Source organism: Paroedura picta, chromosome 3 (assembly GCF_049243985.1).
Source record: "Paroedura picta isolate Pp20150507F chromosome 3, Ppicta_v3.0, whole genome shotgun sequence".
In the NCBI taxonomy this organism is placed as follows: domain Eukaryota; kingdom Metazoa; phylum Chordata; class Lepidosauria; order Squamata; family Gekkonidae; genus Paroedura; species Paroedura picta.
Window position 1 is genome coordinate 5,311,852 of NC_135371.1, and position 13,531 is coordinate 5,325,382.

Genomic DNA, 13,531 nt, shown 5'->3' on the forward strand with positions numbered 1-13,531 from the left:
AGTCCAAGAAGGTTCAGAGTTTCTCAAAAGGGAAATACTGACGGCACAGTCGCAGACAACTCTTGTCACACACCCACTGCTGCCTCCCGGCTCCCCGGGGTTGACGGAGCAACCAGGGTCAACAGCCCAGCCAGATCTGAGGACTGAGATGGACCCGGGGGAGGGATGTTCCTGGCAGCTGACAGATAACAGACCTCAACAGGAGGATACATCGGATCCAGAAGAAGTGGCTGTACGTTTGAGACGAAGCCACAGGGTGGGGCTGACAGAACGCAGAAGGAGTCAGAGATTGCAGGCGAGCTGTCAGAAGCGATGGGGTTCAGCTGGACTCCCGCTGGGAGAGGAGGGCTGAGTCATCCTGCAGGTGCAGCTCATTAGATGGGCTGCATTTAGGGAGACAGAAACAGCTAGCCAGCGTGGAAGCAATCTATGCGACTACCCCCTGGACCGGCTCTGCTGCTTAATCCTTGACCCCCTGGCTTCGGACCTGACGACGGCTTTGGGTAAAGTGCTTTGGCTTGGTTAACTCGCGGACTTTCTGGACTCAGACCTTCGGACTGTTTGACTACTCTTTGCCTGGCTCTACGTTGTTAGCTCCCGGTGACTTGGACTGAATGTTATCTCCGTCTGGGCTGGCCGCCCAGGCCTCACCGAGGCAGCTGCTACTGGGTGTGGCCAGCTAGGGCAGCATAACTCCCTTGAAAAGGAAAACTGGGAGGGACCTAAAGAAACCGGTAGGACTTCATAAACAGTTTTCAAAAGAGTTTAATAATAAAAAAGACTCATTGAGGAAATGGAAGGAGGGCCTTATAACCAAGGAAGAATATAAACAAATAATCAATGCTTTTAGGGAGAGTCTTAGGAAAGCTAAAGTTCAGTATGAGCTTAGGCTAGCAAGAAACGCTAAAAACCAGAAGAAAGGATTCTTTAGTTATACTCAAAGGACGAAAAATAATAGGGTCCTGGGAGGACCATTGTGGAGACTAGAAAGTGACATTGTGACAGGTGATGAAGAGAGGGCTGAATTGCTGAAATCCTACTTCTCCGCAGTCTTCTCTGCTCTGGTTAGAGCTCACTTGGAGTACTTTGTTCAGTTAATTCCAATTAATTTTGGAATTAACATCTGGAGGAAGTTTCTTAAAGTTAGAGCGGTTCCTGTGGAACAGGATTCTTCCGGAGGTGGTGAGTTCTCCCTCTTTGGAAGTTTTTAAGCAGCGGCTAGATAGTCATCTGACGGAAAAGCTGATTTGATGAACTTAAGCCGATTGTGCGAGGGTGGGCAGGTACTTGTGAGTTCCTGCATTCTGCAGGGGGTTGGACTAGATGACCCTGGAGAGCACTTCCAACTATATGATCCTAGGATTCTATGATTCTGAGAGGCTTAATTTTTGAGCTTGGCTTGGAAGAAGTCTTTTTAAAAACACCCTTAACTTGCTTCTAAAGTAATAATATTGGGTCCAATATAACATGAAACTCTTAACCAGGGGTAGTCAAACTGCGGCCCTCCAGATGTCCACGGACTACAATTCCCACAAGCCCCTGCCAGCATTTGCTGGCAGGGGCTCATGGGAATTGTGGTCCGTGGACATCTGGAGGGCCACAGTTTGAATACCCCTGCTCTTAACTGTTGGCCATGAAAGCCTACACTGCATCTGCCAAATTGCAGCCTGCTCAAAAAGCAAGCGCAGACTAATTTACTTTGTTATTTATATGTCAATTTCTATACCACCACACCCAAGTGGCTCGAGGTGGTTTATGAGAATTCCCCCCACAATAAACCCCCATAAAAGAACAATTGAAATCCCAGAGACAGTCATTAAACCCCAGCAAAAACCACCCCATGACAGCAAACACACTCTCTCCTGGCTCCTGGGCTCAACAGGCCTTCCAGTACCAATGCTCATCTGGGGAGCCAGATCTTCATTGACAACTCAGGTTTAGAATGGGAAATATCTGCAGAGAATCACCTTCGAAATGGACCTTTCCTCCTGAGATGGTCCTTGATATTCAGACTAGACCTCATTACAATGATGTAACATTTGGGGAGGAAGATGCAGCCCAGCAGCCCAGCACTGGAGGCCAAGATGGAGAAGACCTGCACGGCGACCATGTATTTCCCCTTGGTGCTCAGGTAGGTGGGCACAAAGGACACCCAAACACTGCAGAAGACCAGCATGCTGAAGGTGATCAGCTTGGCTTCATTGAAGGCCCCAGGAAGCTTCCTGGCCAAGAAGGCCACTGTGAAGGAGATGGCAGCCAGGAAGCCCATGTAGCCCAGGGCACCATAAAACATAGCCACAGACCCCTCATTGCATTGCAATGTGATCAGTCCATGCTGGGAGTGCATGTCAAACTCTGGGAAAGGGGGAGAGATGCCCAGCCAGAAGGCACAGAAGCCAATTTGAACAGTGGAACAAGAAAGGACAATGGACTTTGCCAGACTCTTCCCCACCCATTTCCTCATCTTGTTCCCAGGCTTGGTGGCCATGAAGGCCACCACCACAGTGATCGTTTTTGCCAACACAGAGGAGATGGCAACTGAGAAGATGGTGATGAAGGTGATTTGTCGGAGAAGGCAGGTCACCCTCCTTGGCTGGCCGATGAATAGAAGGCAGGACAGGAAGGAAAGCAGGAGTGAGATGAGAAGAATGAAGGTGAGGTCTCGGTTGTTGGCTCTGACAATCGGCGTGTCCATATTTCTAATGAAGATTCTTAGAATCAGAAGTGTGGCTATGGACAAGAACAGGACCAAAACAATGAAGGTAACCCCCAAAGTCTCCTCATAAGAAAGGAAAGTCACTTCTTTGGGAATGCACTGAGTGTGGTCAGGGTTGGGATACTGATCTTCTGGGCATTTGGTGCAACGATTTGCATCTGGAATAAAAAAGGAGAGACTTCAACATCATATTTATCTTATTCAGATCCGCCACAATGTATTCTATAGAGCCAACTTCCATCAGAGTGTGAATTGTTTTTTCGGTACTTTTATAGTGCTAACTGTCCTTTCTATCTTTGCGTTTTGTGGAATGTCACCAAGAGTACCCGAAAGATCAACAGGGAGGTGCTCCCCATGCCACTCACCCAATCAGGAGTGTCAGGAAGGCCGAAGGCATTTTAGCTTTCAACGGACTTCTGTTCCAATTTCACAGAAATCAAAAATAGGATTGAGTGAAAGCACCAATTACGCAGAAGAACAACAGATGCTCATGGGGTGATGAAAAACAATGCAAGGAGGCATTGTTGGTTCCACCTGGATATCCTCACCACAAGGGGTTCTTGGGAGATCTAAACAAAACTCCCTCAGATATGGGAGAGCTGCTGTAAACCCCTGTGGCCTAGAGAGTCCTCAGCATTGATATAGGGCTGAGTCCTCTAGCAGAATCAAATAGCTGAAATTATTCCAAGTAGGAAACCATGACTTGAGGATTCTGGTATGGAGGTTCCATTTCACTTAGAAGTACATGGAATCCACCCACTAGATCCTCACACCAACCCCCAGTCAAAGCACAAGTGGCTCAAAATTACTAATCTATAACTTGAGTGACATGAACGGGTTGAAGGATCCTTCCTTTGAAACCTGGAAAAGAAAGATTAGTCCAGAAAATTCTAGAACAATGCTGAGAAAACAAGTTTTAGAATCATAGAGTTGGAAGAGGCCATGCAGGCCATCTAGTCCAACCCCCTGCTCAACGCAGGATCAGCCCTAAGAATCCTAAAGCATCCAAGAAAAGTGTGCATCCAACCTTTGCTTGAAGACTGCCAGTGAGGGGGAGCTCACCACTTCCTTAGGCAGCCTATTCCACTGCTGAACTACTCTGACTGTGAAATATTTTTTCCTGATATCTGGCCTATATCGTTGCACTTGAAGTTTAAACCCATTACTGCATGTCCTCTCCTCTGCAGCCAACAGAAACAGCATCCTGCCCTCCTCCAAGTGACAGCCTTTCAAATACTTATTTGATCCATAGCCAGGAGGATGATCGTTTCCCCCATCACCCACCTTCCTGAGAGGAGATGGTTCCTTCCCCACACTGAGAACAGTCAAAGCAGCAAATGGGCTTCCCTTCCAGGGCCACCTTCACATATCCAGGGAGGCAGCTTTTGGCACACCTGGAATCTGGCAGTGGCTGCAGGCAAAGACAATGAGCGTTATCCGGGGGAAGGAGAACTGATTCACTGGGGAATGGCATTTTTATAAGATTTATACAATGCTGATATGATGAAATGTTACATTCCACGGGCTTATCACTGGCCACTTTCATAACTATTGTCTCAAATGAAAGGCTCAGAAGTCTCCCAGGGAGCTTTCATGGATGACACTAAACAGATTTTTTAGACCTTACACAACCAATCTCCCCACCTCCTTATACCAGGGGGGCCACACAATAGCAGCCTGATCCAGGGTCAGCTTCATCTCCCCCGAGGCCTGTCTTTCGATGCTCCCAACTTTGACGCTCCGGAAGGAAAGGTTGCGCAACATGAACATGTTCACAATATCCAAGTTGGTTTCAAGGGCCCCATTTTCACCCAAATCCATTCCACCCACAGAAGAGTTTTGAAACTGGTAGCGTCTCAGGAAAGGATGAAGCTAGAATCAGAGAGAGAAAATAACAGTCTTTAGAAGGCAGAAGACTCTTCTACAAACTCGTTGCAGCTGTGCTTTCCTTCTTAACATTTGGAGCTTTCTCGTAAATTTTCCTCTTCATAAAGCACCTGGAAGATGGTTCATAGAAACAGATGGGTCTGTAGTTACCCAGGTCCTCCTTTTTTTCCTTTCTTGAAGATGGGGACAACATTTGCCCACCTCCAATCATCTGGCACCTCAACTGAAGAAGTGTCAAAAATAATGAGCAGAGGTTCAAAGATGAAATCTGCAAGTTCTTTGTTTCATTTAAAGAAACTAGGTGTCTATGGACTGCCCACACATTGATCGTAGGCCACCATTCCCATCCTCCTCCCCATTGTGTTACGTTCCTGCCACATTGGGCACTATTTTCCTCACAAGAGAAGACTGAGGAGAAATAGGAGTTAAGCAGTTCAGCCCTCTCTTCATCATCTGTCATAAGTTCACTTTCCTGTCCTTGCCGTGGTCCTACGGTGTCCCTATTCTTTTTCTTACTTGAAATATAACTAAAGAACCCTTTTTTTTGCTATGTTTAGCATTTCTTGCTATTCTAAGCTCATATTGAGCTTTTCTAACACTCTCCCTACAAATATTGATTATTTGTTTCTATTCATCCTCAGTAATAAGGCAGTCCTTTCATTTCCTAAGTGATTCTTTTTATTCCTCAAATCATTTCACATCTGTTTATAGAGCCACCTTGGCTTCTTTAGAGTCTTTCCATCTTTTCTTCTCAAGGGAATTGTTTATGATTGAGCCTTCAGTATTTCACTTTTAAGAAACTCCCAGCCCTCTTGGACTCCCATCTCTTTAAGTCTTTCTGACCACAGGACTCTACCCAACATACCTTTAAGTCTGTTAAATTTAGGCTTTCCTGACGTCCAGTTGTGTACGTCCGACTCTGTAAAGGTTTTCTCTTTCCCACAATTGAAAATTCCAAACGCACATGGTCACTACTACCAAGTGTGCCCACTACTTCCACCTCATCTACTAGTACTTCCCTATTGATGAGAATCAAGTCTAAAATAGCAGACCTCCTGGTTCCCCTCTCTGGTTCCCCTTTCTGGGAAATGAAGCTGTCAGAAAGACAAGAAATCAACGGAGTTTGTACTTTTAGCAGAGTTGGTCTTCCGATGGATATCTGGGTAACTGAAGTCACCCATGACCACTGTTTCCCCCTTTTTTGAGAATTGTGTGATTTGGTCTAGCAGTATCTCATCTAAGTCCTCTGACTGGTTTGGTGGTCTATAGCAGACCCCCACAATAATACCATTCTTATTTCCTACTTTTATATTTACTCAAATACACTCAACTGAACTTTCATGCTCAGATAACTGCATTTCTTTACAAGTATAAAGATTCTTAACATATATTGATACACCTCCCCCCTATTTTACCTGTCTGTCCCTTTTGAGTAGAATGTACCCCACAATTCTAGTATTCCATATTATCCCACCAAGTTTCTGTGATTCCTATCAGGTCATAGTCCCCTTCCTCGATTAGGACTACTAATTCCTCCTGCTTGTTTTCCATACTCTGTGCATTAGCATAGAGACATCATAATCCATCCTTTGTGTGCCCATAGTTTTGGTTTTTGAACTATCTTGTAAGTTAGTAGTTCCTCCCGTATGTGCTGTTCCCTTTAGATTTGCAAGTTCTAACTTTATGTCTTGCTCCCCCTTTGGATTTAATTTAAAGCCCTCTTCCCCAGGTGTGCAAGGGATCTCCCAGAAATACTTGACAGTTTCATAGAATAATAGAATTGGAAGGTACCTCATGGGTCATGGGTCATCTAGTCCAACCCCCTGCACTATGCAGGACACTCACATCTCAATCACTCATCTACTGTAACCTGCCATCCCTTTGCCTTCAAAGTTTATTTGGGTTAATACAAGAAATCCACCAACAGAGCTCCAGGACTACCCAAGAATTTTTCGAACCATTATGTCTGTTCCGAAATCCTCAATATTTGGCCAAAATAATTAAAATAAACATAGATGTTTTTTTGAACTTATTTAGTTGTGAGTTTCCTGCATTGTGTGGGAGGTTGAACTAGAAGAAGAAGAAGAAGAAGAAGAAGAAGAAGAAGAAGAAGAAGAAGAAGAAGAAGAAGAAGAAGAAGAAGAAGAAGAAGAAGAAGAAGAAGAATGGACAACCCTCCCCTTCCTCTTCCGAATGTCAAGCTCTCTCTATCTTAATCACTCTCTTCCTTTCTACCTCCAACTCTCTTTGCTATTTCCCCATCCCTACTGCTAGCACTCATTGTATTAGCTACAACGGCTTTAATTCTAGTGATTTTATAATTCTGATCATTTGATTTGTGTACGATATGGAGTTGGGTTGTTTCACACCAATAAAACCACAGAGAGTCAAGTAAAATAACACAATAAGAATACAATGAAATATAGTAAGCTGCGTGGAGACTCCTTCTGGGAGAGAAAAGCAAGGCATGAATACCACGTCTTATACTTCTTAATGCTCTCTGTGATTTAAAAAATCTGTATTTTTTAAAAACATCAACTTCCTCCAAACGATGGATTTCAATCCTAAGATCTGGGCCCTGTTTTCCATTTGGCAGATTCTAGTTTAGCAGCCCCTGAGAACCAAGAATTTTGGTAGGTATTAGCATTTGAGAGTCAAAGATCCCTTCCTGCTACTCAAGTAGGATGAGTGATCCTTGAATCCTCCCATCCCCCCCTGGCCTCTTCTGCTGAAGACCAGCACGGACACCCTATGAAAATATTTTACATTGGAGAGTTGTTATCCTACCGTCAAGTCTTGTTCTCCATGCCCATCACTTCTGCCTAGACAAATTTGAATGTGGTAAGGAGGAGGAATCCAATTCAGTTAAAAGGATGAGTAATTCGGCACCCGGGGGAAACTAAAGGAGATAGTTTCTCTTAAATTCACCAGAGAAAAACCATATACACAGTCTGAGGAGATCAGCAGTGGAATTGAATGTCTAAGTAGTTAGTGAGCTCACCCTCACTGGCAGGCTTTAAGTGGTGGCTGAACTGATACTTATCCTGGATGCTTAAGGCTGATCCTCCATTGATCAGCGGTCAGGACTAGATGGCCTGTCTGGCTCCCTCCCACACTAGGATTCTATGATTCTATGAGGCTGTTCCGAAGACGGTCAGCTCCTGGGCGTGCCTCAGACATTTGCTCTAGGTTTTGTGACAATCATCTTAGATTAAAAGGTAAAGGTATTCCCTGTGCAAGCACCGAGTCATGTCTGACCCTTTTCATGGCAGACTCAATACGGGGTGGTTTGCCAGTGCCTTCCCCAGTCATTACCATTTACCCCCCAGCAAGCTCATTTTACCGGAAGGATGGAAGGCTGAGTCAACCTTGAGCCGGCTGCCGGGATCGAACTCCCAGCCTCATGGGCAGAGCTTTCAGACGGCTGCCTTACCACTCTGCGCCACAAGAGGCTCATTCATCTTAGATTAGATGCACAATAATCCTTTCAAAGAGAAACTACAGATGGATATTCTGAATTCACAGGGGAATGGATACCTGCCAAGGCTGTATTCGCTCATTTTCTCGTCCTCTTCGTCCAGCCCTCTTTGTCCTCTCAGACCTGGAGGAGTAGGCAGCATGTAAGGCACGTGCCACTGCCTGGATGGAGGAGTAAACATTGCAGGCCCTGGGGGGCAGGAGTTCTTTGAGGACCTCCCTGGCACTGTCTTGCAGCCCCTCTTTCTCCCTGTATCTCACATGGCCTCTCCCAGAAAAGATGGTCTTTGAGTAGAGACGATCAAATCTTTTCCCCAGAAATTCTTCTAAAAGAGGGTGACATGCTTGTGAATAGAGAGACATCCTTCTATTCTTTGTCTGGATCTTGACGGAGAGAGATCCATGCATAGAAAACTTAAAATGGAAGGGGTCACACAATAAGCTGTACAGGTTGTCCAGCAAAAGGGTTGTGATCCAAATCTTACCTAGTCTGGCTAGCATGGCATCTTCAATAAATGTTATAAAATCTTCAAGAAATATGATAGAGATATATGTTCCATAGAACAAAAATACGTTGACTTGGTTGTGACAGAGGAATGACCTCAAGCGCTGCCTTCTTTCTGTTGACCAATCGTGGGAATAAAAGCCCTCAATAGATACCTTCTCTTCAAAGGCAACGCAGATGCCGCTCCTGAGCATGAGAGGGGTCAATATGCTCTTGAACATTTCCCCGCTGTCATTGTCTGAAGCAAAGAGACCAACCCACGTCCATCGGAAATGCAGGAGCAGCCTGACAATTCCCCGGTATTCGGCTTCTTCCGGTGGAACCAGTTGGTAGAAAAAAGGAAACTGACTTTTATCCTTAGAAACAATCAAATCTGAATCATGACTGACCTAATGGGGAAAAGGACATATTCGGATTTCATCACATTCAACAAGTATCAATCAAAAGCAAAATAACTTACACAGCTCTATGATGATGATCGGGAAAAAAAAAATCCTTCAATGGCAGAGATGAATTTCAGCCCAGACTTTTTCTAAGAGAGATTTCACACTCTGTGGGGGGCCATTTCAGTGGGGGGGGGTCTGACCTTCCAGCATCCGAAGGGAAGGGGGGATTTTGTCCCATGATTGAACTCATCCCCTAACAACCCAAGACCTGTAACCCCCACTAGATCATTGGTCAAGAATCCCTGGAAATGACATTGAAGTTTTAATTAGGAAAAATGTTAATGTGTACTTAGAATCAATTCAAATTACATTGATATACAAATTTCTTCCTCACTAAATTACTTTTGCTCCAAAGGGCTCTTCCAAAGACTGCCCTTTTGCCAGAAAGAGTTTCTTTTTTGTCTCCCTCCTGCTCCCTAAATCAACAAAGTCTGTTCCAAAATCTTGTAAAATCATCTACAGAGGGATGCAGATGGACCACCAGAGGACCTGAATCCTCTCTCAATTCCCTCTCAACTCTCCCGAAAGCTGTTTTTGATCTGTACCAGAAACATTTTGATGTCCACCCAGGTATCTTTAGAGACGTTGCCCCATCCCTGATTCATACCTGAGGGATTTTGTAGGTGCTCAGGAGTGTTGGGATGTGAGTGGAGGTGACAGAATAAGACGCTTCAAGAAGAGCCAAGAGATTATTCTGTCTGCCACATTTGTAGTTTGGAACAGTCTCCTCGGCAGAGGATAGCAGGTCTATCAAAGCACCATAACTCAGCCTGGGATGGATCATGTTCTCGTAGGTGGTGTATCCCAGGGTGATATTTTTTGGTAAGAGCCTGGGATTCTGGTTGACCTCTTGAATGGCTAGTGAGAAGGCAAGGAGGTGCCATTTCATCGAGAATACCCTGCCAAAAAACACATATACAAATCTACACATTGTCTAGGGATGCCGTAAACGTGGGCCTTGCTGAGGCCTTAACCTAATATGGGCAGAATCTGTTCTGATGGTTGGCAGTGATGATCACACAAAGTGGGTTAATGGTCGGCAGCCAAGAGAGAGGGTATACATGAGCAGAGTCAGGACTGTCTAGGAATATTGACAGACGGATTCCGCACGGGGTCAATACCCCGACTCATCCACCCTCCCTGCCACTTCCAAAGCTGGAGTACCTGTCCAAACGCAGTATCTTCCTTCTGAAGTTTGAGTAGCTTTGGTTTGTTTACAGTCAGGCATACCAGGGCTGCCCAGGAAGTCAAAAAGGGGTTGAAATTTCACCCGAAAGATCTTCTCTCAAATAACAACTGGGAATCTGACCTTGCCCTTTGAAGAAATGCAAGTCCTCCTGATTCCAACAGAAGGGATGGGGCTTTCCGCATCCCCCTACTCACTCCTCAAGGACAATCATCGGGTCCTCGGTTTCTCTTGAAGGAACATTGCTTACAATTCATCCTGCTGGGGTTCACTCCCAGAGTGTTGGCAGTGGAAAACATCCAAATTGGCCCACTTCATAGATGCAGAACAAAGAGGCAAACAGCACCCTGAAATCTGGTAATAAGAAAGAACCCAGGATTCTGTCCCATCACATACATTGGAAAGTTTTCCCAAGGCTGACTTACCATGTCTTACTTAGAAAGGGAGTTTCCCTGAAGGTTGTGGATGCAAGTTTTGTATTCACAAAAGAGACAACTCCGGCAATGATGTGGTCTCCTGTCCGGAAGATATTAAAGGGATCAATCTCATCCATGGTCCCAGTGAATGGGCATTCGGGACTCATCACCCTGCAGGCTGGAAGAAGGAGCAAGAAAAGCCAAAGCAAGACCATTCTCTGCCCGTGTGCACCTTTTCCCTTTTCCCTCCCAGGAGCCAGCTCTCAGAGACTGCCAGAAGAGGCTTCCCCTGGCTTGATCAGACTGGAAGGGAAGGATCACTAGCTTCACACTCACACATTGTCCCCTCCGCCCAGACTACCCCTGAACACCTTGGGATAAAAGTCTTTCATGCACCAGACTTTCCTGCCTGTTGCAAGATATTACATCACCCCGCTGTTGGTCCTCCTGTTTACATGACTGGTTTCAGAGTGAACTTTCAAGAAATCCCAGGAGGTTGCTGATCGACAGAACAATTCGCCACAATACACATAAGTATAATGGAAATAATCAGCCCTGGCCTGGACTCTGTGATTGACCACCTGTGCAGAAAGGGAGAGAAGATGTTTCCAAGATGAGGCAATTGAGTTAGGCCAAACTTTCCGGGAAAAACAACCCTCAGAAGAGGTCGGCATGGAAGAAGCTCTGACCAGGGGGATGGGAGGCTGGGGTCGTTTGCTTTTCCACTGGCTGCCACAAGAACCACACCAGGCAACAGTAGAGTCATGGACCGAGAACCAGAGTTCACTTTGAGCATCCATCAGCCAGAGGAGCTTAGTGCTTCTGGGGGAAGGAGGACCCTTTTAGCCACAAGGTCCCCCCGGGAATGGCTGGTTGCCACCTTGAGGAGCAGATGACACAGATCCAAAGTCCAATCAGACTTCAGCACCTAGTGTTCCTTAAAGCCATGATGATCACGCTTTCTTTTCTTCCTACAATCTCCTCAATAGTTCATACATCCTGTCTCAACAGTCACGCTTCCTATTGAATTCAAGATGTTCTCAAGTTTTCTTTAAGAGACCCAACTTTATTCAGAGAGCCAGTTTGGTGTAGTAGTTAGGAGTGCGGACTTCTAATCTGGCATGCCGGGTTCGATTCTGCGCTCCCCCACATGCATCCAGCTGGGTGACCTTGGGCTCGCCACGGCACTGATAAAATTGTTCTGACCGAGCAGTGATATCAGGGCTCTCTCAGCCTCACCCACCCCACAGGGTGTCTGTTGTGGGGAGAGGAATGTGAAGGCGACTGTAAGCCGCTTTGAGCCTCCTTCGGGTAGGGAAAAGCGGCATATAAGAACCAACTCTTCTTCTTCTTCTTCTTCATTAAAGCCAGCCTTTCTCAAATTTCTTACCATAGAGAAAACCCGGAAACATTCTTAAATCTTCTATAAACCCCAGCATTGGAGTGTTCATGCAGAACATGGTAGGGAAGCATAGCTGTGGACACCCCCACCCAGAGCCCCTCCCCTTCCCTCCCACTCCAGGCCCATCACTAGGCATTGTGGGTGTCAACATGATTTCAGAACCAGGTTGGTTCTGCCAAATAATTGTGGTTTTAGTGTATTAATTTCCAGACTGTCCCCCCCCCTGCCCTTCTTGTGATCCTGTGTGCCTATGGAGCATTGCTCAAAAGAGAAAACTGCTTTGTATTGTAAATCAGGTTGACATCAGTTGAAGTCCCATCTGGACAGGGAAACCAACTTATTAGCTGACTGTCTGTTTCTGTTCTCTGTGAACTGATAAGTGCCTCCAGACAAGTGGCCTTTGAGTCCCAGGCTGAAGGAGAAAAGCACAGAGTGTTCCTTAAAGTCATGGCGATCACGCTTTGTTTTCTTCCTACAATCCCCTCAATAGTTTATACATCACAGGATGCCATAGTCCCATTGTATACGGCACTGGTCAGTCCACACCTGGAGTACTGTGTGCAGTTCTGGAGGCCTCACTTCAAGAAGTAGATAATATTGAAAGGGTACAGAGGAGAGTGACGAGGATGATTTGGGGCCAAGGGACCAAGCCCTATGAAGATAGGTTGAGGGACTTGGGAATGTTCAGCCTGGAGAAAAGGAGGTTGAGAGGGGACATGATAGCCCTCTTTAAGTATTTGAAAGGTTGTCACTTGGAAGAGGGCAGGATGCTGTTTCTGTTGGCTGCAGAGGAGAAGACACGCAATAATGGGTTTAAACTTAAAGTACAACGATATAGGCTAGATATAAGGGAAAAAATTTTCACAGTCAGAGTCGTTCAGCAGTGGAATAGGCTGCCTAAGGAGGTGGTGAGCTCCCCCTCACTGGCAGTCTTCAAGCAAAGGTTGGATACACACTTTTCTTGGATGCTTTAGGTTGATCCTGCGTTGAGCAGGGGGTTGGACTAGATGGCCTGTATGGCCCCTTCCATGATTCTGTGATACCATAGGTGGGGGAGGAGTCAGGCCTAGAAGGGCCAGCTCTTCCCTATGCGCACAGGCTTGTCTTAGCGTGGCAGTCGATGGCGCCCACAGCGTAACAGGGAAGGAGGAAGCTAAACTCATTCCCTTGCAGCAGGTCATCAGAGGCCCTAAATTGAACAAGGCCCAAGAGAGGAACGGACCGATGGTAACATCACCCGTAAGCAGAGATTAGCCCCACTCCCATGCGAGCGCCAACCCAGCCTTTCCCCCCATGCTAATTGTGTCAGAAGGAATAGTCAGCCACAGAGGTTCCTGATAGGTATGGCACACGCTTGTGTGTATCTTTGCACAGGAGCCCCTATTGCCAAACATGATGCCAGAGGAATGTGCTGACAGAGCAGACCAGTGCTGCACCATTCCTGCAAACCTGAGTCCACTAAAGGGAGATAGTGAGTTGGGTTATTCCTTATAAGG

The 13,531-nt window shown here is 46.0% G+C and overlaps 1 protein-coding gene across 1 annotated transcript; it reads right to left on the reverse strand.

Annotated features, from left to right (window-relative positions):
* Positions 1 to 1,618: 1,618 nt before the first annotated feature.
* Positions 1,619 to 10,770, reverse strand: LOC143833872 (vomeronasal type-2 receptor 26-like). Its single transcript, XM_077330098.1, has 6 exons — positions 10,643 to 10,770; positions 9,639 to 9,930; positions 8,741 to 8,974; positions 4,361 to 4,588; positions 4,001 to 4,127; positions 1,619 to 2,874 (listed from the first exon to the last, which is right to left on the reverse strand). Exons 1-6 carry the CDS (start codon positions 10,768 to 10,770, stop codon positions 1,964 to 1,966), a joined length of 1,920 nt encoding a protein of 639 aa, XP_077186213.1. The 3' UTR covers positions 1,619 to 1,963.
* Positions 10,771 to 13,531: the final 2,761 nt, after the last annotated feature.

Coding starts and splice junctions, on each gene's coding strand:
- LOC143833872 (XM_077330098.1), bottom strand. CDS start 10,770: ATGGATGAGATTGATCCCTTTAATATCTTCCGGACAGGAGACCACATC. Junction 4,128..4,360: donor GGCCCCCCTGGTATAAGGAG/GTGGGGAGATTG, acceptor CTTTGCCTGCAG/CCACTGCCAGATTCCAGGTG. Junction 2,875..4,000: donor AACCATCTCCTCTCAGGAAG/GTGGGTGATGGG, acceptor TTTTTATTCCAG/ATGCAAATCGTTGCACCAAA.